This window comes from Pagrus pagrus (genome assembly GCF_965226575.1).
Source record: "Pagrus pagrus genome assembly, chromosome: 12".
NCBI lineage: Eukaryota > Metazoa > Chordata > Actinopteri > Spariformes > Sparidae > Pagrus > Pagrus pagrus.
In genome coordinates, this window is record NC_140196.1 from 8573131 (window position 1) to 8599637 (window position 26507).

Sequence of the window (26507 nt, forward strand, 5' to 3'; positions counted from 1 at the left end):
AAATATATCTTTAATTAGTCTTATGAACTCAACACGTTTAATCTGGACAATCAATGCTCACATCTTTGTTTGTGACCTTGATCAATGTAACCTCTTCCTGCCCCCTGTCCTGTCAGGATGCCATTGAAGCTGGAAGTCAGAAATGCATTCGGTGTTTGAACCTCAGGAGGAAAAGGCATAAATACATCACGGTAAGTTGCACAACAAGTTTAGCACATAACACAGACCGGTGTTTACTTTAGCCTAGCCAAGGAAGAAGCGCTAATGAGTCACATTTGCTAGCTAGCAAACAAACCACAAACGTTCATACAACATGATAACTGTTAGCTAGGTGAGTCCAACTTTGCTAGCTAACAAATTCGGCTCAACTTATTTTCCACTATCACAGGTAACTTTGACATTAGCTGGGCAGCCGAAAATGTCTGAAAAGGTCAGCTAATTAGTACGAGAAGCCGCCGCCAGCTGTGCCTTGTAACCAAAACTGTTAGCTAACTGCGTCACCAAAGTTACCGTTAGAAGCTAGCTAGCCCCACGCAAGCTACAGGCGGTGAGGGAATGTAAATAAGTAACTACAGTTACTCGAGTAACCCCACTGTGCGTTTGTACACATTTGAGGTAAGGCTACTTCGCTTATTTATATTTCATGTAACTTCATACTTCTACTCCAGTACATCTCAGAGGCAAATATTGTAGTTCCTCCACTTCATTTATGTCAGTTCAGTTACTGTTATTTATTTATTTTTCCAGATTACATTTTTTCATACCCTTCTGTCCAGATTTTCTTCTGACAAACTAAATGATTAAATGTTTCTTCTATGAACTGAGAAAATTCTACTACCTCTTTAAGCTAAAATATGTTTTTTTCGTGAAAAGTTGACTTTTTAGGGATAACATGTTGTGATTTTATAGATTATGATGCATTGCTGCAGATGAAACTACCCCACAGTGTATAAAGTAGTTCAAATTAGCATTAGCATTGAACATCCACAGCAAGGAATTGCAATATACACATAAATGTAGCAGTAATACTAACAGGAACCATTTTTCTACAGAATAAGTAACGTTACTTTTACTTATGAAACTTAAAATTTGCCTACATTTTGCTGCTTATACTTACATTGGTTACTATTATTGAAATAAGTAAGGTATTATATTAATTAATATTATTATATTAATACATTGTGGTATTATTACTTTTACTTAGGTAAAGGTCTGAATATGTTTTCGCCCTCTGGCTACAGGTGTTGACATTTACCGTAATTAGCATCTGAAATAGAGGAAGGTGAGCTGGGCTAAATTTCATTCAAAAAGTTGTGGAGTAGTTTAAAAAGAGGAAGTTTAAAAAAATCAACAAAAATTGTGGTTTTAAACTCAAATAAGTCTAGCTATATGTTATATGGTCTAGCCATGATGCAGTATCTGAAAATCTGCCCATAACTCATGGAAACAAGGCCTTTGCTTCAGAAACCCTGCTATATCTGTAAAACTATCTCAACAACAATCTTAAAATTACAACATGTATTTATGTATTGCAGGGCTTTTGTATTGGATTGAGTCAAGGTCGTCATCTTTTGTATTTTCTAGCGAACTCACCCTTCTTTTCTCTTCTGTGTGTGCGTACACAGAGGTCCTTAAAGCAGACTGACGTTTTTCACAGCATTTCAGAGCGCTCATAGCAGAAAATGCACAGGCGGGATTAATACCATTAACAATGGCGCAATTCCATTAAGTGTCCCAGTAAGCTTTCCAGTAAGCCAGCAGGCACGATACAATGATAAAATAATAATAATAAGAGGAATGCAGCAATCATCATTAATGTTTTTAAATACACTTGCGCTTTCCCTGCTATGAATGTCTGATAAAGATCAAATGTAGAGGTACAAAATTATTGATATTAAAGAAACCGGTGTGTAAAGTATGTCCCTTAATTGCAGTGTTGGCGTTTTGAGCCCCTCCTGCCTCCATCGGGTGTCCTTGAGGCTCCACCATGGACTTGCGGTGCTTTGTGAAGTGCTTTGTACTGGACTCAGGTAAAAAGTGCTGAACTATTCTGACCTTTTACGCACAACCATATAAATGACATCTCTTTGTGCATAGCCATTGGTAATTGCAGCGTTCACAGCGTTACTCTTGTGACCTTTTCCACTGTTGTGTCCTTTTCAAGAGTCTTGATGTGCTTTAAAATTTGTTTAGCATTATATACCCAGTAGGTGTGTGATTGTTGTGTCTTTCATTTCCTTGTCAAACTGGCTACGTATCGATGTGTGTTGGTACCACAACATCATTCTTGAACCACAGTACAAGTCATCGTTGATATTTCAATCTTTGAAATCTCAGATGCTACAGCAAAGCCACAGTATGTGCTGTAAGTGTATGTCTGTAAGCAAAGCTACACATTCTAGTCAAATATTCAATATGCAATAGTGTGTTTTTGAGCCTCCTTATGCAACAGATTTTTTGCCTTGCCTTGTTAATTTTTTGAATGATGTGTCTGAAATATATGCACTTAATGGTTACTGAACTTGGTCAGCAGATGGCGCCAGTAACCCTAGTTTTCAGAGTCCTCACTCAGACACCCTTGCTAATGCACCCAGGGTAAGTTTGCCGTGCAAAGAATCATTAACATACTTCAAAATAAGGTGAATTGGAGATGTTTTTAGGCATTTTAACCTGCCTAAAGTAACAGGGAGTCTGTGTTTTCTTGACATCAAGTATAGATCTTATTTCCAAGCCACACCTCTTGTATTCCTCGTTTTGGTTCGCATGAGGTCGTCAGTTACTACGAGTGTCCTTACAGTAGTCACGTGAAACATGACATTTACACAGCATCACTTTACTGCACTAAAGTACAATGCACAATATTTAAATCATAATCAGAAACCTGCCTACGTCCTCATACTGACCTTCTTTTAACCATAACTGTGGCACTTCTGATGCCAATTAAGCCCATCCAATCTTTTGACCAGCACTACAGAAAGATTAAGCGGCCACAGCAGAAGTAGTGGGCGATGCTTCATTCTATGTTCTCATGGTGTGTCTGAGTCCAGTAGTTAGTAGACAATCTCCGGGGGCTTTAGCCCATCAGTTCTGGCCCTCTAAACTGGGGATTTAAGGGGCTTACAGGGGGTTAAACCCCCAAGATTGGAGCCCTCAACCGCCTGTTTGAGAGATTACGCTATTCAGTCTCCCATTTTCACCTCTGTGTCTTGGTGTAACAGCGGGAAGTGTTGAGGGTGGTCGTTAGAAACATGCCTCTGCTTGACATCTCTGGAGGGAGGAAGTGGTGATAAATGAGTGTTGAGAAGCTTGATTAAATAGAACATTACCTCATGCTGTGCAGCTCAGTTCTAAGGAACGTGTGGATAAGACGTTAAAAAATCTAAGTAAAGGAGCGTCTTGCATTCAGAAATTCCTAAGTAGGGTGTGTCGTGCACTGAGCAGGAAAGGGGTGCATCACTTTTCAGTACGTGCATGCATATGTGAGTGGTCAGATGTCTGCCCATTGCTGGCCAGAGCAAGAACCTTATGCTCCATTTCTCTCGGGTCGAGATGAGAGGAGTGGAAGTAAGATGTGCTGCATCTTTAATGAGAGTCTGACATATTCAGTGCCACTGTCTCACTATCTGCGCTGCCAGTGCCTTCTTCATCCTCACCTGCATGGCACTCCCAGCGAGGACAGAAAACAGAGAATGCCACTAAGCCTCACAGATGCTTTCAAGAATCTAAATGCCACCCACACCCTCCTTAGAAGCAGATACCACTTACGGTAGCACCATGTGTAGGTGCCAATCCCTGATGCCAGTAACTCACACTTAATAAAACCTTGTGAAGCAGAGTCCTTGCTCTATTCATTATGACTCTGTTTCCTCAGTGGCATTTAATTGATTGGTATAATGGTTTTTATAGACTCTTCATTAGCCTGTTACAGCAGTGGATCAATACAACATCATTACGCGCATGATTGAACCGAGTACCACGCATCTGCTCCGGGGCACACTGGTCCGTATTTGTAAACAGTCATTAACGTCACAATGTTCCACTAACATACATGAACTGTTGAGGTTGTTTCTTTGCCAGACTGATATGCTGAGTACATGCGAGTGGCTTGTTAGTAAATGAATAACGGATATTTTATCTAACAAGATTGATCAGATGTACTGTGATTTAGCCTCCAGTCAAAGCCATTTTGCTTGATGATAAGGGCTTTAGATGGTCACTAGAAGGTGTGAGGCTTGTTTCTAAAAGCCTGATATACGTCGTGGGTAAGCCAGTCACAAGTGGACAGTTCAAAGTACGTAAGTTCACACCTGGCATCATAATGTGTCTCCACGTGAGTCCCAAGTGATCACTTGTGATCAGATCTCAAGTTCCTGATGTACATTCAAATAAACATGTTTCTTTTAACAGGCAGACCAACAGTAATAGCCAACACAGTGGGACAAAAAGATATGTTTTTTACACAAAGGAAGAAACAAGTTGCTATATAACATTTGCTGAATTTACAAGAAGGCCCAAATAATTAAGAATTTGTCATAGATGGTGTTTCAGAAAATGTATAAAGGCCCTCCTTCAGCAACATCTCACAAAACCTCATACTTTTTTAAGGGGGTCTGGAGACTTTCTTCATGGGCGAAAAAAGAAGTACCATTTATTGGTTATTATTACTGTATTTGTCAAATTTGATATATGTTGACCGTCAATGAAATATTGTTGTCTTTCGTCAATTTACTGTACATTGTGAAATCAGTTGACAGCAATATAATATAGCTGGTACAGCATTACTACAACAAACTGATGTTTTGAAAAGTAAGAAAAGAGAATGACACCAGGTCTTCCCACAATATGCTTAAGCAGCTTTGATAAACATATATAACACAAAAAAATAGCTTCATTATCAAAATCCAGCTACAAATTAATTTCAATACGGTGAAACATGCTTTTAATAATGTATTCAGGCAGTTTGGATGCCTTCCTCTCTGTATGCAAGTCTTTGTGCTTCTGTAAGCGTGTGTGAACTGAAAAGTTACGGGCGTCGTTTCTTCTTTCACCCTTCATTCTGTCCCTGAGGGACTGTCCTCCACTGTTCACAAAACAAAGTACTCTTGTGCACATAGGTGGAAAAATTTGTTTAACCCATTCACCCCTGAGATTTCCTCACTGTCTGTGTTCATTGAACTCTGATAGGATCTAAATACTTCCTTTGAGATTGCACACATGGGCCGTGCACTGAGGTCAGGCGGGGCCCTTTGTGTATATGTGCATGTGCATGGGTGCGTGTGCTGAGTTAGTTTGGATGGAGTGACTTGCTTTGTGCGAGACCAGTCGACCACGTCCCTCACAATAGGCAGAAAAATGGGGGTGACTACCTTTTTTGACCGAGCATTTTATCACAGTGAGATCATAGCAATTGGCTTTTCATGGCATGTGGTGTGCTGTTATGAGAGGAGTGTTTGTAGTGGGTGCAGAGAAATGCTGTTTAATTTCACCTTTTCGCTCCTCACTCCAAAACAGGTGCCTATTTTGATGATCATGTGCAATCCAGCACAGTAGTTCATCCCTGCTGAATCCCCCAGTGTGTTATTGCTCTATTTGGCTCCCCCTCCCTTTGCTTTATTTTTAACAACCCCATTATCCCCCTTCTCTCCTCTAAACTGGCCAACACATGTTTTTGAAAACTGATTTTGTTGCCTACTACCTTCTACTATAGCGCCCTTTGATTTCCCCCCCCCGCAAAGTGCGAGACAGAACCAGGGATAGAGGGAGGGGGGAAAGTGAGGGGGGAGAAGGGCGGGGGTTAAGAGAAATGGAGGGAAGGGTTGATGAAAACAACAGATCTCTGCTCCCCAATCCTTTTGTGTCGACGGTGTTAATCCATCCGAGCAAACCCGGCTACCCACCCCACCCCACCTCCACCCAACCCGCACCGCTCACCCTCCCTCAACCCCTGCTTCTGCACCAACTACCTGGCGCTCCCACCACATAAACAACCGACAGCAGCACTGAAACCAATACTCGTCCCCCAGACGAGTCGAGCAGAAGTACACGGCAGCCGCAGTAGCCCCCCAAACAAGCACACAACTCAGGCTCAACTCTGTCCCTGCTTTCATCCTGTTCATCTTCGTGGCCACTGGGAACAAGCCTCTATTCTGGATGACTTGCTTTTGTTTGTTTATGCAAACATATTTTAATCTTGCATCAACGTGTCAACGTGTGTGTATTGGAAATTGCAAAGTACTGTTTTCCCCTCCGTGTGTGTTTTGCTTTCATGCGTTTGCTCCTCTGTTGTTGTTCTGCTCTGTTTTGGCTACTGTACATGTCGTGAATGCACTTGAGAGCAACACGGTGTATTCACTGCAAGTGTTTTTGTGTCGTGGTCTTGTTTACGAGCTGTAAGAGAGAGGAGGGGGAGGGAGGAGGGGGAGCGCAGCGGTTGCCGGGGGAAGAGGAGGTTGTGTCTAATGAGGTCACACCCTGGCAACCCGGTGACTCCTCCCATTCAGCTCCCCCCCCCTCCCTGCCTCCCCCATCTTTCCACTTGGCCCCCTCTGAGTGTGCCCACCCACTCAACCCCCCCACCCTCTGACAGAGAGAGCTGTCCGTGGTGCTGAAAGCAGAGAAACACATCCAGGCTCCAGTTACAGTGCAGCTGCAAAGGGAAGGCAGGCGAGACACACGAGACGACAAAAACATAAAACGAGAACTTGGAAGAGAAAGAGACTTGGGTGTGAGTTCTTACGAGGATGAGTTGAAAAGCACACAGCGACAGAAATAGGAGTGCAGGAAAGGGAAGGGGAGAGAGAGGGAGAGGGAGAGCGGATGACGCTCTAGTAGAAGGTGGCTACAGTCGGCAGTGGGCGTGTTCTTCTTGTTGTGATCTATAGCTGGGAAGCCCGGTGTCATCTGCTTAAGCACAGACCAACTGTACAGACCTGTGTGGATGAGCAGGATGGAGGGAGCCGGCAGGGAACGGCCATGACTGGAAACGCACACAACCCCACTTTACCTCGGTCTTAACCTTCAGGGCACCGTGGATGAGGACATTTTCTGCACTCTGACTGAAAAGCAGAAGGAGAGACACTCTGGGAATGAAGCATTAGAAAGACTGTGAGCGCCTGGTCTGCAACTGCACAAGGGAGTTTGATGTGAGAGCGTGTTCGTAGTGTGTATTTGTGTCATGCTTGCGGTTGCGGGTGCGGTCTGTTGCTACGCTGCGTGTTCCTTCCGTCTCTAGCATGTGCAAATGTGTGGAGCAGTGAAGAAGCTGGCACCTGGCTCTAAGTTTGGCACCGCCTGGACTGGAGGGGTCGCATCTCCCTTTTGTGCCCAGGGGAGGGAGCATTGGGCTGGGCACCCAATGGCCTACCTCCCCTCTAGCACCAGCCTTATTATCCTGGGTCACAGGGACTCCCTCTAGCAAGTCACTCAGTTTGGAGGATACATACAATGGATGGAAGTCTATGTGGATTTAAGTGGAATAGTGCACTGGTGCTCCAGCATAGGTCAGAGTTCACTAGCGTGCACTGGACTCATCAGGGGAAGACAGAAGACACGTTGGTGCACAAACCAGCAGGGACACAGCCCCGTTGTAAGTATGCATCCTAACATTTACTTCTACACAACAATGACCCACAAACCCACAAAGATATATGCAAATGCTCATGCTACATCATAATGCATGCAAAAATGTTTTCCCTCTACTCAAGTCTACATAAAATCTGCCAAAGCAGAGCTGCCAAGTGTAGCACCTGTGCATGCCTGGCTTTACAGGTTAATCTTCACTCGGTCCACTGTGCTGCACTGATGTGTGCATGCGTGCACGAGCGCCCACGCGTGTTGTGCCCAGACAATTGGCCTTGCAATCTATTTGACATTATGTCTCAAGAATATCCATGCTGCCCTTCTCCTGTGACACGGTTGCCTGGGAACAGAAACGGCGTGCCACTTTCATTTACTTTTAAAGCGAAGTGCACCTCTGTGTTCCAACTGTTGCAGCCCATGTCAACTGGGGCAACGGGAGGGAGAGGAGATGAGATAGAAGCGGAAAAAAAGAGAAAATGCATCAAGTGAAGGGGAAAGAGTGAGAATGGGGAGGAAAATAAAGCTCTGTTGAGAAAAAAAAAAACGAGTTTCTCAATTGACAGGTTTTATAGAGATTAGCGAGTAAGAATAGCATTTTACATCGATGAGTTACGGGAGGACAATCCAATGTGAAAGGCTCGGTTGGTGAAAACAGTGTGATAAACAAGCTGATTCTAGTGCATAGTGCTGCTGCAGGCTTACAGGGATTAGGCAGGCAGGCTTAATTCAGCTCAAACACTGTTTGAACTGTGCCTTCCCACTGCTGCACCCTTAACACATCTAACCAGTGCACCTCGTTTCTCCTCAGAAACCATGATTTATTTCCTTTGTAAGGGTTCGGATCTCTGGCCGTGCCTGTGCATCGGTGATAAGACCTGATAATCATGGGGGGAAAAAAATCTCCACACCACTTGACACCAGGATTCTGTGCCCTAGAACTCTGCTCAGAGATGGTGAATCTGTCTGTTCAGCCGGCTCTTATCAGCCCTCTCCTCGTGCCTGTACAAACCTATGCTAAGGAGTGTTGAGAATGTGTCGTAGGTAGTGGAAGCAGCAGATAAACCCATTGACCTAGGCACCATGCTGGACTTTGTGATAGACAGACATGAGTTAGAGGGATGCTGAGGATGTCCAGACAATGGCCAGTCTCTCAGTTGGCCTTGCAATCTCCATCTGGCAAGCCCCCCCTTCCCTCCTCTCACCCCCCTCGCTGCCCTTGCCTGCCTACACACACATACACACACAAACATACATACAGTTATCACAAGCCCCCTCCCCCTCCCCACACACACACACTCACACTCAGTGCTTCTCTCTCACACGTAAACAAGCATGAGTCTTAGGCTGATCTGAAAACATTGACCTACATAAAAGCATGCACTGTCTTCTTCTCTTCCACCACTGGCCTCTCCAAATTCACATTCGGCTGTTGCACATAGTATATGCCATGTTGCATGCGGTTGCACATGTTTCCAAGCAAATGCATACCGCACATGCATGCACACTGAATCACACCGTTAGCTGCTCAGTGCCTGCGTTTGGATCTTAAGTGGCTGCAAACAATGCTGTTTTCAAACGGTTCCCTATTTAGAAGGAGTGAATCATAGTACGGTTGCACCAATGTGGATTTTTCATTGAAGAGGCTTTTCCTCACAGCAACATCCACACTCATTTCTTATGACAGTGATGCTGCCAGTAATAGTCTTTTTACAGAATCAAAAGGCAGCAAGGAACAACTCAAGAGGAGGTTATTTTTAGATCTTAACCATGAGATTGAAGCTGATATCCGCATATGCAAAACCATGCATCACAGTCTAGTACAATTGCTTTATTTAATCTGTGTGGCTGGTCCCAGGAGTACAATATTTTCACATCTGAGCCCAGCACATATTACAACCGCAGAAGATGAAAGCCATTTTTTTCTGTTTCATTCAGACACTCACTTGGTTACGGCCAGTTATTTCAGCCAGAAAATGTGCGAACACAACTGAGAAAATGAGCAGCCGCTACTGATCCGGAGCCAGTCGGAAAACTGAAACACTGAAACTGAAGGTTATGAGTAACAGGATCTAGATGGCGAGTCCCTTGGCTGTTTGCATATTTGCATTTGCATGTGAGCTTTTGTGCATGCGTTTGTGTGCGACAGAGAGAGATGATGCAACCCTCCAGGGAAAATTTTTACTCTTGTGGACACGGGCATGATGCAAGTCTCTGAATCTTTCATAGGCCACGAACTCCTCAGCAACAGTCAGGAACATTACAAACAAAAGCAACATCACACAAAATCAGTTGTGTGACATTATTATGGTGCTGATGCAATCTTGCTACATCGGATTCCATCTCACCAAGGCTGACCTTGAAACACGAAGGTTGAGACGATGAATACTGACATAACGGCATGCTTGTTTTGCATTCAGACCTTCTTATGCTCTAGTGGTCCATATTGTTAATGTTTTGTGTATCTCTTTAAGGCAAACAATTGGCACTAACACTTTCTTTGTGCTTTTATCAGAATGCTGTGGAAACACTTGAAAAATGATGAGCTCCAAAGAGGAGGAAACTCTCCGTTTTTTCCAGTATGTTGAGGAGAATGGGCTGAGAGCCTACAACGGCCTGGTAGCTCAGAACTTGGACCACGCCAGGAATGAGAGAAATAGGACATATCTGCAGGAGAAAAACGACAAGAAGAGAAAACAGGAGGAAGCCATAAGGAGGTAGGAAGAAAACAAACAACAAGTAATTGAGAAAGGTTTTGCACAGAGATATCCTATAAAAAACATACATTTATAGTCTGGTTTGGATTGGATAGTGGTAGGATTCCCAGTGTCCTATGAAGTAGACTCACAAGTCTTGCTACAGCATACTAATGGCATTCTGCTCTGTAAATGCAAGGACGTCACCGGGTTCACTTCAGGATGAGTGTAAGGAATTGGGACAAGTGGCCAGAGGGTCCCTGTGGCAATGGCAGGTTGCCATATTTTGGGGGTTGCCAATGTGGACCGGTGCACCCCACGATCTATAGAGGATAATTAATTTTTCACTTTTAGACTTATTTGGGACTTGTCCTTGGATGGAGGTCGTCGCTGCTCCATTTTTGAGACGGAGAGCGTTAAGAATTAAGAAGGAACGGGGTGGGCTGTGGCAGAAAGTGAGTGAGGCTGTGAGGTATGTTAAGAGACTTCTGGCTATGCTGTTCTGATGTACGTATGTATCTGACAATCCCCTTGGTAGAAAGTTGTATCATTTTCAAGAAGTTGTTGTAACACCTATTAGAGTTTGAGAAAATGTGTTGGGTTTTTTTTTCGATCAACCCCATCAGAGATCAGTTGCGTGTGCCGCTGCACCCTGTTTCACATGTTGTGATGAGCAAGCAGTTCAAGCAGTGCCACTGTGCAGAGCAACACCACTGCGTGGCATCCCGAAACTTGAGCGAATAAGAAAGAGGCACGCACTAAAAACGTGACGAGCACGTGGATACGGCGTGCTTGTGTTGTGGGGTAGAATAGCAAGCAATGAGTCACAGAGTCATCGGGATGAGAACGGGACATTGGAATGTGATGGTGCGACGATGTGGACACGTGTTACGTTTCCCCCAAAATTTGAGAGCAAATCAGAGTCTGAAACGACACCAGAGTTTTGCCGTTTTTAAAATATTTAGGTTTTTTTTTTCTGTGCTCTAATATGAAATAATATCACTTTTTGTTGAGTCTTAGGACTGATGACTGAACGAATGTAATATTTTTCCAAGTCAAGAGTGTTCTTTTTAAATTACAATCATGCTGTCATAGTGAAGGCTAGAGGACTCATGAATAGCATTACCATTTGCCATGTGAGGACATCAAGTGGATGCATATTTTATCTGAGAGAACACCCATTGATGGTCAAACAATTAATCTAATGATGCAATCTGCCACACAAACATCAATTTGCCATGATAAGGCTTATGGGAAATGTTGTCCAATTTTGTCATGTAATCTAAAAATCATTTGTGTGTTTGGTCCGTCCGTCTGACACGGTGCAAAGTATTCTGGCAGCTGTTGAGAGTTTTAGCTGTGCATCAGATGATTATATCGATGTGGTTTGGGAGGCTGAGCATTCATAATATGTGACCAGATGTGGATCTTCTTAACTGATTTACACTTTGAACCTTGACACATTTCTGTCAAGGGGTCGGTCAAAGTCAAAAAGAGCTGCAACTGTGATTGTCAGATTACTGTGCAGTACGCGTACTTGCATGATCAAAGCTGACTTGGAGTTCAACTTTATACCTCAGGCATCAGAAAGACAAGCCAAGTTAGATCTCTAAAAACACTGCAAAATCTATCCTTGACTCTCTTTCATCACTTGCCAGCAAAGTGTCCCTGCTCCCATTCTTATTAGCAGTCTGACGCAGTCCTGTACAGTAACTTGGTGAATGGGACAGGGCGATGCCTGAGGAAAGTGGCAGCTACTGTCCTGCCATCCTTCCACTGTCTCTCAGCTGTTGCTATAGCTAAAATATTAATACACAGTCACTAGAGGAAAAGTCTAAAAAAATAACTGGATTTTTCATGAGGCCTATAAGTAGGTCAATGAGACGACCCATTTTTACAGTAACTGACTGAGAGGGACAGAGTGTGTGTGAGGACTCGTGTGCATGCTTGCATTTGCATGTGCGCAGGCACGTACGAGCGTGCTTATGTACAAAGTGCGTGCGTGAATATGAACAACAGGAAAATAGATTAGAGTGTGAGAAAGGGTAGGAAAGAGCAAATGGCCTGTGTGAGGGAGAAAGAGCTTGTTAGAGCAAATGTGTTTAAGAGTGGGGAGAAAGAAGGAAAAAAAAACCTGTTAGAGAGAGAGATTAAGTGTGAGGCTCAGTTGCAGGAGATGTGTTCTGCCTGGTGACAGCTGGAACAGCCACAGGCCAATCAGATCAGCACGTTAGGTTTGAGTGAGGCGGGCCTTCCTGCCTGCTGCCATCTCACTCTGGGTTTCTTTTATTGTGTTTCATCAGAAGAAGTTATTCACACAGTCATACACACACACACACACACACACACACACACACACACACACACACACGCCCACTGATTTACTTAAACATGCAAGCGTATCCAAAATTACACACACGTGCACACACACACACAAAGAAAACACCCATACATTTACTTATATTTACATATGCTTGCAAATTCTAAACGGCTGTTTTCCCCTTTGTTTACCCATTGTGTGTACATGTGCATGTTTCCACAAACAGACATCTTTTTCATTTCTTTATTTTTTTAATCTGTTTTTTAGTTCTCCTTCAGTGTTTTCGTTTATTTCTGTCATGTTGTTTTTCCTGTCGCATGGCATCACAGTGCGAGAGCTGCCCGACAACAAGTCAACTGGTCCTAGCACACCTGTGGTCTGTCCTCCAGCCAATCACTGGGCAAATATCCTATAAATAATCCAGTCACCATCACTCCAGTCACAACATACCCACCCACCCACACACACACACACACACACACACACGCATATGAGTGTGCATGATCATACAGCAGATGCACAACCAAAACAAATGAGATGTAGAGACTGTTGATACTGCACTGCTGACACCTGTGGCTGAACCCCATAGATGAATATTTTCCACTTTAATTCAGAGTCATTTTAGCCTAAACGAGGATGCTTAATGTTTTTATACAGAAAATGCATTAATATCCATGAAACATGTGATTTGATGTTTACTTTTTCCCCCCCTTTTTTGAAAAAACATGGTCAGTGTTGCTCCACAGGTTGCTGCATGCACCTGTCCCTCGTATCACCGCAGTAATCTGTAGACAATATGTAATGTGGCTATGAGGTACAAATTATGTGCACGTGCTCTTTATTATTGTTGTGCGCCGGCAGCTGGTTTTGTGTCTGGTTTCTATGGGTACCCTGTTGTTGCTAGGCAAAGTTAAGCCCCTGACCAATGAACCCACCCCACCAAGCACCTTCTGTTCAGCAGCTGGCCCAGGGGGAATCAGAGTCAGCAAAGTCACACACATATATACACACCCACATGCGTGACACAAGACACACATGCAAATTCATCCATTTGTTTAAACAAATCTCTGATATTCATTTTAGCCGTGAATCTCTGTGAAAACTGTGGAGATCAATTGTGTATACGTTGCAAACCTATCATGTCTTTTGTACAAACCATTTTCCATAAACACAGACAGATCTTGAGCTCATTTACTCTGATACTGATACACACACACAGATGCACACACACATACACAGCCCTCCTTTCCCCCCATTACCACACGACACTCAGACATCATTAACGCTCCATTCAGGCCAATCATCCATTTACAGGGATTGATTGGGTACAGGCTGGGGGACTTCCATGGTGTCATTATGTGTGCGGTTGTGTGAGCGGCGTCGGTCATATCCAGGGTTAAACTCAAATCAATGCTTTGCCCTGAAAGAGACCCTGTTTTCAGTGGTGCTAACATGTCTGTTATTGTTAACTTGGCGCTCTCATCCTTTGAGCCACTTGCACACACTGAAATGCGCACGCGCACACACACACACAATGGAAACATGCCACGATGACTCTGTATGTCAGGGTATGCTGTGTGTTATTTTTGCTATCTCCTGTCCTGACACAAACAGCTTCCAGGGGATGATGTGGAAACTTGGGTCAAGATTTTTGCCCAATGATGTAAACTAATATGAAGTTTCATACACTTGAGAGCATTCATCATTGTTATTTAAATAGATATTTATGTCCCCTTGACCTCTCTACCCTCTGTCCCCCACTTCCCCTCTTTCTGTTTTAGGACGGGCGAGGATATTACAACCGAAGGCAAGCACTTGCGCATGGGCTCCATTACCATGCCGGACCCCCAGGAACGCATGCCAATGCCCCATCCGCATGCCCTCGCCTGTGGGCAGGGCTTCTCCGTACGCTCCCAGTCCCTTCACTCTGTCGGCGGCGGGAACAGCGGGGGCGGAGGAGGAGGAGATGAGGAAGTGGGAAGCCCGACCTCTAGGAAACAGCCCCCACCTAAGCCCAGGAGGGACCCGGCCACCAAGCTAAGCATGTCGTCCGAGGCGGTGGACCACAGTCCCATGTCCACCTGCCGTGGGGAGAGATGTGACGGTGAGTGGTGGTGGCACTTCACACCAAACGACGGGGCTATATATAGCTGCTCTCTGCAGTGCCCTCTGCAACACTGCTTCTCCTACAATGACATGACATCTGGCTATTCACTGCATACTTCACACTGAGTACCATAGTGGCTGATTGATGCAAAAAATGAGCTATAAGTACAGTGAGGTTAAAACATCGAAGTTGCACTTGACCAAAATTAAAAAGGGATAGCGTGCAGTTCAATGGACTACATTTGAAAGAATACCTAGATGTACTGCAGTGACTAGACTGGACATGTTTGAGGAAAAAACACTATTTAGTCTGTTTATAGTGTAATTGACTACATATGCCAGAGCAATTGCAGAAGCCAACATGTATGAGGACAGGTTGAAAAGATTAAGATCGTGAACTAACATGTTGAGCAGAGTGGTAGTATCATAATGCGATGCATATGAATAAGTGTTACATTTTTCGTGCTCTGGGCTTTGGAAGCCTTTTTGTGTTTTATAATAGCTGCACTTCAAGGCCTTGGCAGATTCTGTTTATTCAGGGATTAAAAGGTCTTTCTATTTTTGAGAATCTTGAAGAGTAAAAGAAGATCTCCGGCGCAGTTTTAGCACAAACAAATATTTATAAATATGATCATTTTCTCAGCTTATGCGTGCAATCATCAGGTGTTGTGTTTTGCTCTGTAGATTTCATCCCGTCAAAACTCCAGCGAGTATTTGGAACGACTTTATTGTTAGACCAAAAATGTAACACATTACAAGCAACATTCAAAAATGTTAGGAATGAAGCAGAAAAAAATATATAAGTTTCAAAATAATATGAAAGACCATTCGCATATATCCTCATACATCTGCCAGTTGGGCACCTACAAAGGTGTGTATGTGGCTTATCATTGTCCCCCTTTTCATTTTGTTTTTCTGCTTCATACCAGCCCTATTTAAATGTTGTTTGTAATGTGTTTCATGATGACCCTGATGAAAGCCCCAGGCTGGATGGTTTACCAGTAAAGTTTTTCTATATATAACTGTTGCTGGCGTTTTGACCTCTTTAGACTTTTCCCCTTCTCCATGAAGTAGGTACAGTAGATCCAGAAACATTTCCCAGCCTTAAATACTGTCTCAGTTTCTATTGTTGAGAGTAATGAGTAATGCTAAATATATTGACACGTCCTGTGCACGTTGAAGCTCCAATAATTTCACCCTAGTAGATGGATCAGAGTGCTGTGTTGGTTACAGAAGGTTATTGGTCGCACAGTCCAATTGTCAGATGTGTTATGAGTTCACATTAAAACGATAGAAGTGTCTTGACAGCTCTATAACCTTATTTAAAACTGACATACTTTAATATTTCTGCAAGGCAAATAAAGGCCAGTTTTCCTTCCAGTTAAAACTGGCAAGGCCAACAGTTAGAGATGCCTTGATCAAGATCCAGTAAGAGCACCCTGCAGCAGTTTCACTCTGTTTTCTGAAGCAAAATAAACAAACACAATATGCTTGCTTGGCCACGGATGAAAAAGAGGACATAATTACAGTACATCAACTCAGTGTAAGGAAAGCTTTAATGAATAGGACAGGAATTAATTGAGCTAAAGGAATGTTTCCCTCAACAAGCCACAGATACAATCACTGCTGTGCACAATGCACACAGATGCAAATGCAACAGTTTCATTGGAAAGATATCACCCATAATGCATGTGATGAGCAAAAAGAAAAAACTAACAAGAACTGCAACATTAAAATTAAATTTAGAGTATCATCATAGTTTTTGGGGCAGGTGGCTGCGAAAGCAAAACATTTAAAGGTTGCAGGAAGCTTTGACTCCATTTCAGTTTGGATGCTTCGTCGTGATGTTTAGGGAGTCGCCCAGCCTGGCTCAGATTGGTGGGGATCTCTCTATGTGCACACAGATCTTCCTGGGCACCACGGCAACCATCCCACAGAAACAAGACCCCCTGCAGCCCAGCCAATCACAGAATCACTGAGCAGCACGAGCCAATGGGGCTCTAGAGATGCTGGAGTCTGAGGCGCGTGAGCCAATCAGAGCGAGAGTGTGGGGGTGTCCCTGGCTGAGGGGAGGGTTGCGTGCCTTGTAGCTGGCGCTGTAGCGGGAAGGGGAGGAGCTTGTCAGAGTAGAATTCATTCAGGAGGAGCGATTGACCTAGATTCGTTTTCCCCAGGAGGAGAGGGAGAGGGGGGAGGGGGTTGCGGGTAAACACATCCGCTACAGGGGGGAGGGGGAGAAGAGGGAGCAATGAGAGAGGGGAAGAGAAGGGACAGGGAGTAAGAGATGTTTGGAGGGATGGATTCATCATCAGTGCTGAAACAGAGCTCAGGATCCACCATGCAAACCTGTCATTGTAATAATGCAATAAAGGTATCGGTACACTACTGCACATCACTGTATTCGCACGCATATACACATACTGACACAAAAAAGGGAGAGACGCAAGAATGTCAGTCCAATTAAACATATATCAGGACCACATCTGGCTCCAACCAAATCCTCTATTAACACCTTATTAATTAGTGGTAATGAGGAGAAAACGTGGGACCAAAAAGCCTGTTTCATCCTCAGTTCAAATTAGCATCATCAACATCACCCTGGATAAATGCGTGGCATTCAAAACTAAATTAAATGTTCAGATGTTGTCTTCAGTATTTAGCTTTATTTCACCTACTGGATCTTCTTGACTGAATTCATTCATTCAAACAAAAGACTCGAAGATTGATTTCTATACCTGTTCATCCACCTTTCTGTTACATATCTGCAAACAATTAGACTTCCATTTTCTGGAAGGAATGACTTTGTCACAGGAAAGTGTGAGACTGTGTGGGATAAAATGCGTACATCCCTGTCCTAATTTCTTTTTTTGAATGTGTAGGCATTTGCAGTGTGTGCGTGCGTGCTTGCGTGCATGTAATGTCGGTGGTGAGTCATACAGTTACGGGAAGTATGCGTGTGTCTGGGCCATCTGGCATCTGAATTATTAAAGGTGTAAAATCTGCAGTTTGAAGATTTCAGACATGGTCCGGCTCTTAACTACACTTATCTCCCCCTGCCTATCAGAGAAAGGGACACTCTATCCAAACATCTCAGTAGTGTCTGACCTAGAAAGACACTGTGGCCAACTCAGTAGTAAACTGTGAGTAAACTAGCATTAGGGCCGCGCTGTACAGTACAGTAGTATCTAGTCAATGTGAACACTGTACCGTAGCCTCACTGCACCACATCTAAAGAGATTCACACTGCAATGCTACGTCACCACTATCAGGAAGAAGCTCCACAGTGTGTGTGACCCAGATACTATACTCACATACTGCTCCGCTGCCGTATATGTGACCTAGAAACATGCATATGCCTCCACTATTCCCACATATCTGACTCAAGATATTATACTATACACGTTGACCTAGATCTGACCCACATCACTGCAGTCGGCTTTATAGGAATGGCAATGGTTCACTTAATCATGAATGATTGCCAAAAATAGAGCTTTGTTAAATTCAGTATTGTGTTGTGTATGATAGCAGAAATCAGCAGCAGAAGAATAAAGGAAATTATACCGTACATCATAGTCAACAAATGTGAACACCAGAAAAAATATACTTCTGTGTTCTCAGTTCATGCTTGTGAATGTGATTTTCTCCAGTGAATTTGTGTTTAGACTTTCCTCCTCTCTGTCTTTTTGCAGCTCAAGGATGCAGTGAGGACTGTAGGAGGGTGCCGCCGCCCAAACCCAAGAGGAACCCCAACACACAACTGAGTGTTTCCTTCGACGAGTCCTTCATCAAGAGCCACGGAGGCAGCGGGATGTGCCCCTCCAAACCTCTCCACCACGTCTCCTCCCCCTGCGAGCGCAACCCCTCTCCTCCACAGAGCGATGAGAGCCCTACAGATGACTGTGAAGATGAACCTGTCTACATAGAGATGGGCGGGATCGACGTGGGAGCTCGAGAACCCCTGAAGAGCGAGGACGAGGAGCCGGGAGAGTCTGTGTACGAGGAGATGAAGTACCCGGCTCTGGATGATATGGAGTACCGCACTGACCCTGTGGGATGTCGCTCCGCATGCCCCACCCCAGCACCCTACGACCCTGAACCTCTCAGTCGCTGCTCCACACCTCGAAACATTCCCCTCTGTGACATTCCTGCACCCTTTCCCAATTTACTCACCCATCGGCCTCCACTGCTGGTGTTCCCACCGGCGCCGGCCCAGTGCTCGCCCAACTCGGACGAGTCTCCTCTCACCCCTCTAGATGTAACCAAATTGCCCATGCTGGAGAACCAATCCTACAGCAAATCCCCCACGTCCTCCAACGAACCACCCTCCTCTGCACACCTCCGCAGGGAGCTCACTGCCACCCCAACCCTCACCGTGTCTGGCCGCTCATCTGCGCCTCCTCTACCCTGTACCCTCTACAAATCCTCCTCCTCATCCTCGTATCAGCGCAGCCACTCCGCTTGCCCGTCACCAGTCAGCATGGGCCGCTGTCTCACCCCTCTCAGCCTCATGCGTACACCTCCCTTTGATGCGCCGATGCCATTCCCCGGAGGTCTGCCCCGTAGCGCCTCCGCCACACCTCACGGCAAAGGCTCGCCACCTCAAGACGGTGTGGGTCGACTCCATGGCTCTATGCAGAACGTTTCAACAGGGCGTTCACGGACACCCACCAGCCCACTGGACGAACTGACCAACCTGTTCACCACCGGCAGGAACATGCTGAAGAAAAACTCCAGCGGCAGGAAGTCTAAGGAGCCTGGAGAGAGTGAGTCATTTCACACATTTGTCTGATCTTTTTTGAATGTAGTGAAGCAAAGGGCACAAACACATGAGCTCATTTTTATTGATTTATGTTTTATTGAATCCTGTCGACAGCTGTTAACAAAAAATCTTCCATGTATGTGCATTTTTTCATTGTGTAAGAAAGAGCACATTACAAGAGCTGCAAAATCCCAGAATAACATACCAGGGAGCACGAGTAATATACTAGAGCCTCTATGGACGACATGGACAGTGTCACGGTCTAAATGTTTTTTCTACAGTAAACTCTGGAGCAAAGACAAATAATTAGTCTTCAGTAACCTATCCCTGTTTTACTGACCAAGTTTAGCCCCACTAAATTAGGAGACTGTGCGGAGTATGCACCACTTTTACAGTACCACACTTGGTGTTTGTGACGTTCTCTGCAACCTTCCATTTGTTTAATCTAGGCCCAGCGAGCCAAGTCTGATACAGATCGTATGATTTAATCTGAGGGGATTAGAGACCAAAGCAGACAGCAGGTCCGTCAAACCTACTCATGGCATTAGGCCATCAGGCGGCATTAATTTTAAATATGTAAACATCATGTTTAAATACAGATAGCCATACCACCATCAAGGCTCTGCCAAAATGAATGCAGCTGACGAGGGAATCATAATTTGCTTATAGTGCACAAGTTGCTTACAAGACAGATAAACAATAAATCACTATTGCTCACATTATCCAGCCAGCAGCATTACCGGTCAGTCGTGAATAAAAGATTGATGACTGCAGGCATTAAACCAAGCTAAGTAAACGAGACAGTGTATTAATGTAAAGACGTGATGCATTATTGGAAATGGGTCACTAATAAATTAATATAGAGTGCCAGATAATTTAGAGTGAGGTTTGACACAAACTTTAACCCTATAGTTGACATACAGCTCCATGATTAATTCCTCTTTTCAACTGAACTGTAAAATGTGAAAGAGTTCTAGAAATTGAACTAAAACCCTTTATTAAATGCTCCAGAAGAGAAAAAGAGATTTTATTCAAGCACGTTTTGTACATAAATCATAAAAGAATTCACACATCCATCCTTACTTGCTGCTCTTAGCAACTACAACATAGCAACAGTGGAAGGAAGAGAAATCCCTGTTTCTTATTTGCAGATTCCCTCCCCATGGGTAATGCAGCCAATCACAGCTCAGGGCATGCCAGTCTACAACGGAGCAATGAGCTCCTGGTGGGGGAATCAGCTACGGCTCTGAACTCAAATCTACACCTGATCAGAGGATTTCAGATTCTCGTTTCTGTCCAATCAGCACATACTCTTCTCCTGATTGAGCCAATCAGGTTGCCGTGGCAGCTGTGCAGACGGGGATAGTGGAAGCAGACAGTTTATGAATTCTTGCTATCTTGAGTTCAATAATAAATACATCTTTCACCTAGTGTATGCATGTGCCGACTGGTGCATATCTGCTAAATAATCCTACATTTGCTATGCACTGGCGTACATTAATTGATGGTTAAATTGTCAAAGGGTGCAGATGCCAGGAATTCCCTGTGATGTCTTACAAATGAGCCCATTGACAATATATTGTTCTCCAGCCCCATCTGGGTTTTAAACAGTCTTCATATGCTTTCTATACATCAAAGGTGGGCTGAGCTGAAATGCCTTTAACATTTTTTTTGTATCCCAACACCTGTGGTCAGGCGCCACACGGGGCTAAAGGACTGACAGGTTGTGTGTGTTGCTGTGTGACTGGCTACAAGCACACATGGTGTAACAAGCACACAATGAACGGGGGTTAATTTTTTCTCTCTCCCTTTCTGAGGCAGCAACAGCTACTCTGACCCACTTACCAACCGGTTAATCGCCACACTCCCTCTCATATTACACACACACATGCATGCATGTATGCATGCGCATACACTAAAAAGCCATGTATGACGCATGACATGACAAGGGATGCTTGTGCACGGTACTGTATGTTAAAGCCCATATAGAAACTGTATATAGTGGGCACAGCCTACACGGAAATCAATCATGCACATACATTTTTTATCCGTGCGGTGATGATCTATAATGACGTTATTGAGCGCTGATTCAGTGACATACATACGATTTCATATAAGCATTCGCTACACATAAACAGGCTGTAGTATTAAGTATATGCATGCTAAAGAGGAGTCAGAAGATACAATGTAGTTTTGCAAGAAGAAATTGGAAAGTTGCACACGGAGACATCCAACGGCAGTGGTTACTGTGAAATACATGTATATGATTTTATAGATTTTTAAGCAAAAGGAAAGTGCAGTGAAAAAAATATTAATAATACTATAAATGTATAAGTTGAGTTGGTTGAGCTAAAAAAAATAAAAGGTAAAACAGCTCATGATAATGTGCCACCACAATGAAGATGAACACAATTCTAATGCTTTTTAGCCCACATATTAAAGCATCCTCCTCCAGTCGTTCACTGCAGCTGCATCAGTAAGTAGTGAGTGACACCTAGAGGACAAATGATGGTAGTGCAGAAGCTTGAAACAGACTCACAAATATGTGATTGACAATTTGAATTTGTTGTGTTCCAGTTTTGCTGAATTTTTCAATGTATTATCAACTTCAGCAGAATATGCTTGGACGTTTTAATCATTTAAGTGTTTGTCTTTCCTGTACTTTTACAGCTGAGTCCAAAAGCAAGTCCCACAGTGAGTCCAAGCGTGAAGGCAAGGAGCGCCACGGTCACAGCAAGGAGTCCAAGCGAGAGTCCAAGGATCGCCACAGCAAAGAGTCTTCTCACCGTAGAGATAGAGACAAAGACAGAGACAAAGACAGAGACAAAGACAAGGAAAGAGGGAGCAGCAATGTGGACCAACTGCCCAACAGACGCAACAGTAAAGATCGCACTTGTAGCGGTGCAGATGCACCACCTGTTCGCAGGGACAGCAGGGACAAGGGCTGCAGTGGTGCAGATCCTGTCCCAGTGATTAGGAGAGACTCCAAGGACAGAGGGATTAGCAATGGTGACCTGATGCCGAGGAGAGACAGCAAAGACCGGGGACATGGAATGGAGTCTTTGCTGAGACAGGACAGCAAAGACAGAGAGAGACTGCTAGATCAGCCGCCTGAGCTGTTACCAAGACAAGACAGCAAGGAAAGGGTAAGAAATGGTGTAGACTGTAGACATGAAAGCAGAGAGAGACTGCTGGATCAGCCACCTGAGCTCTTACCACGACACGATAGCAAAGAGCGAGCCAGGAACGGTTCAGACTCAAAGCATGAAAGCAGAGACAGGCCACCTGAGCTTTTACCCCGGCAAGATAGCAAAGACAGAGCTCGAACTGGAGCAGAATATAGGCATGAGAGCAAGGACCACCGTCCGGATTTGTTACCTCGACAGGACAGCAAAGAGAGAGTAAGGAATGACATGGAGCATAGGCACGAAGGTAGAATAGACCAGCCACCTGAGATCCTACCCCGACAAGAAACATCCAGAAGCAACAACAGCAAGGACAGGGTCGGCTACAGCTCTGAATCCAAGCACGAGGGGAGAGATCGGAGCTCCCACAACGGAGGAGATCTCCCTCCTCCCCCACTACCCAGGCAGGACAGTAAAGATCTGAGCAGAACTGGACTCGAAGTGAGACGGGACAGCAAGGACAGAAGTCTGAATGGCTCAGAGCAGCATCATTACGATGTCAAGAGCACAAAGAGCCCATCCGCATTGGAGTATAGGAGTGATAATAAAGAGCGGGGATACCGATCAGATGGCACGCCCCGACGAGATAACAGAGTGAATTACAGCGTGGACCAATCAAAAGCACAAGAGAGGAACGGCAGCACAGTGTCAGGGCAGCATTCAACCACAACAACACCTACTCATCACGGGAGATCTTCTGGTAGCCCACCGATGACCACGGGAACAGGAAATGGTGAGATTTAAGACTTCAAATTTATAAGAGAATCTAGTATTCATCATTTAATCTTTGCATCTCTCAATAAAATGTATCAACACATCTAGTGAAATTGACCAACGTGTGATTTTTCCTCCCTTTGCAGATCTGAAAGCAGCACCCAAGTATGGCCGCTCACCTTCTATGCCTGCTAACCCCTCCCCACTGGGAACTCCACAAAGGAGAGCAGCAGAGGGACAACACAGTCAGGTATGCAGATATGCTTGTTCTTCTTTACTCACATTTGTAGCCTGTTTAAAGCCTACTCAATAAGTTTCTTACTTCTATAGTACATGAACATTAGAGTTAGACATTTCTGTAATTATTTTTTTCCCCCTTTGTGCTCTTCTCATTGGTTTGAATTGGGATGGTCTCATTAAATATATATATATATATGTATGTATGTAGATATATTCCAACATTTTTTGTACTTTCACACTTATCAATCATAGATATCAATCAGAAAAAAAGTGAGCTTTTAGGGAAGGAGCCTTAAGAGACAGGAGCTAAAAAAGGCTTGTTTCAGACAGAGGGTGAACTGAGCTGCATAAAGGGCCAGTATAAGATAAATGTTTTTTTTATATTTTTTTTTACTGCAAATCATGCAAAGCTACTGTAGTTGAGTCACAGAATGAAAAATATAGAGCTGGAAATCGTCCATTCAAGAGCCTAGTTTCAGTGGCTTTAGTGTGCAACTAAGCTGTATTCCCCTCTCTAAACACCATGACTCTGTCCTCAGATGCCCCAGATGCCATGGATCTGCGGAGACACCACCATGCTAGAACAGATCGAGAGGAAACGCACCCTCTGCATGGAGATCCGCTCCAGACAACATCCACACCTGCAGAGATCTCTGGAGAGGCCTCCTCCTCCTCCCGACAGGAACGAGGACAGGCACCAGGAGCGGAGTCAGTGCAGGGGCGCCAAAAAGATCCGTCCTCCCCCGTACCCCACACAGACAACTGTGTTCTGGGACACGGCCATCTGACATTTACAAAACACACTCACACCTCCCTCCACACAACCCCCTTAAATACCCACTCCCTCTCTCCTCTGGGTTGTGCTGATTCTCCCCTGCAACATCAGGGGCGTCAGGACAGCCAATAAGAGCACCGGGGGGATGATACTCGCTGATGTCAAAGGACAATGGTGGTTACCATAGCAATATTTCTGCTCGTTCAGGTTGTCATGTTTTCTTATCATCACTGGTGATATTTGATATTTTTCTATTTCCTGTGATTGGATTCTTGTAATATAATTAGTAGAATAGATATTTGATGAATAGATATTTTCTAAATGAGATGGGGATTAAAAAGCAGCTTAAATGATGTATAGTAGATGTAGATGCAATCTAATGTTTGTTTTTATGTTATTTTTGTTTCGGTTCTTTTAAATTTGAAAGCATAACCTATCAATACTTGTACTGTAGTAGCATAATTTTCTTATGCCCAACTCTTCTTTGTTTTGTGCTCATAAGCACTAAAATGAATGGACTATTCAATTCTGTCTATATATACTTTACATTTTCACTGTCGTATTGTAAGTTCAGGAGTTAACGTCAACGTGCTTTAGATTCCGGCGCCCTCCATGCCTGGTCCACTTTGTTCTAGAGTGTTCAACAGCTGGTCCTAGAACAGAAACAGGAGCGTGCTTCAGTTTGTATATTACAGTAAGAAGCTGTGTAGTCACTACGTCAAAGCCTTTCAAAGCGGTTTAATCGTTTTATAGGAAAAACCTGTTGGCTGGCATGTTAAAGAGGAACGGTGAAAGTGTGAAATGTTTCTGCTGTATTCTAAGATACACTATGAGGGTGGGTTGGGGAGGTAGTAAATTAGAACATACATTATTAAACAGTTTAATTTCCAAAACCAGCCAAAGCCTGTGAAAGCGAGATATGGGTGTGGTTGCACTTTGGACAGTTGGCTATTTGAAAAAACGGGGTTGGTGGCAATAGCTGGCGAGTACCGGCGCCCTTACTTTGCCATGCACACTGCAAGCACCACGACACAGTGTAAATACTTGATGCCAACGACCAGCCCGTACAATCAACACCTGAGCTTTTAGAGCATTTCTTGATTTTACTGCAGATTATAATAGCCATATGCACTTGCTTAAGAAATAACTTTCAAGATTATGCTTATATATATATTTTTGAAAATGTTAAAGGTAGCTGTGCCATGCAAGTTTTAATTTATTGGCGGGGAGGTAAAGCCTCAGGAGGCTGGCTGTGTGTGACATGCAGTCATCAGCGATTGGTTGTCTCGGACTGTACTCCCAATTCAATTGGCTGGCAACCATTTTTAGAGATCAAATTGTTTAAGGACCTATATCATGGCGAAAGCTCTACCGGGGTTGCACAAGAGCTGACAAATCTTTGAGGCTTTGTAAAAAAAAAGAAAAACTGCACTACCCATCATATTCCATTACATTTAATCAGGCTGATTACATACATGTCCCTCTCCCCCTGCTCTCTCCCTCTACCTCAACCTCCTACGTACATCATCTAAATTGGTTCTCTTTAGCACATTAAATGCAATGTTGACATTGCCAAAATAGTATGGGTTTGACTAATGAGCTAGCCCTCGGAGCGGAGTGCGAGTGCAGTACCCCCTCTCCGGTGAGAATCAACGCTACAGAGGTCCCTCTGTGTTGTACCTGTATGTGTGTGTGTGTGTGTGAGAGGGAGAGAGCTGTGCGTGTTTGTGTGCCAAGCTACACTGTATGCAAGTCGAATCTTTAAAAATGATTGTTTTAAGACATTCACTTTGTCCCCATCCACGATGTTGGTGAGGGGCAGAGGTTGGAAATGTAATAATGATGATGTACAATCTTTTTGTGTGTATAAACGTGCACTGTGAAAAGGTAGAGAGAGCACCGCACTGTCAGAGTCCTCTGTCTTATTGCACTGAGTGTTCTCTTGTTTTGCGTAATAAAAAAAGAAAAGGAAAAAAGATGTTTGAGGAAAAAAAGTACTGTATTCTGATTGTCACTTGGGTTCTGTTGAGAGAAATAAATAAATATGAACTTGAAACCCGCTATGGAAAACCGTATACTGGTGCAATTATTCATTTTCTCCTGTCTTGGGATTTCTTCATGTAGGCAGTTTTTTTTT

General features: G+C 44.0%; 2 protein-coding genes across 9 annotated transcripts in view; one reads left to right on the plus strand and one right to left on the minus strand.

Annotated features, from left to right (window-relative positions):
* gpc5c (glypican 5c) overlaps positions 1 to 529 on the minus strand; it is a 105435-nt gene extending 104906 nt beyond the window's left edge. Inside the window, exons 1-2 of one of the 4 annotated variants that reach the window (XM_084370142.1) lie at positions 511 to 529; positions 62 to 129 (exon numbers count right to left, since the gene is read on the minus strand). The gene's annotated coding sequence lies outside the window, so the exon portion shown is untranslated. The other 3 variants (XM_084370140.1, XM_084370143.1, XM_084370141.1) reach the window with 3 other exon arrangements.
* On the plus strand, positions 100 to 26445 carry nyap2b (neuronal tyrosine-phosphorylated phosphoinositide-3-kinase adaptor 2b). 5 transcript variants are annotated; one of them, XM_084370135.1, is made up of 9 exons: positions 100 to 191; positions 1935 to 2030; positions 2534 to 2595; positions 10091 to 10292; positions 14373 to 14695; positions 18387 to 19460; positions 22127 to 23374; positions 23502 to 23605; positions 24135 to 26445. In XM_084370135.1, the coding sequence occupies exons 4-9, from the start codon at positions 10114 to 10116 to the stop codon at positions 24381 to 24383; spliced, it is 3177 nt and encodes a 1058-aa protein (XP_084226261.1). In that variant the 5' UTR covers positions 100 to 191; positions 1935 to 2030; positions 2534 to 2595; positions 10091 to 10113; the 3' UTR covers positions 24384 to 26445. The 5 variants fall into 5 exon arrangements, with proteins under 5 accessions (XP_084226261.1, XP_084226258.1, XP_084226259.1 ...); XM_084370132.1 differs by lacking the exon at positions 2534 to 2595; XM_084370133.1 differs by lacking the exons at positions 100 to 191; positions 2534 to 2595 and adding an exon at positions 525 to 615.
* The last annotated feature ends 62 nt before the right edge of the window (positions 26446 to 26507 follow it).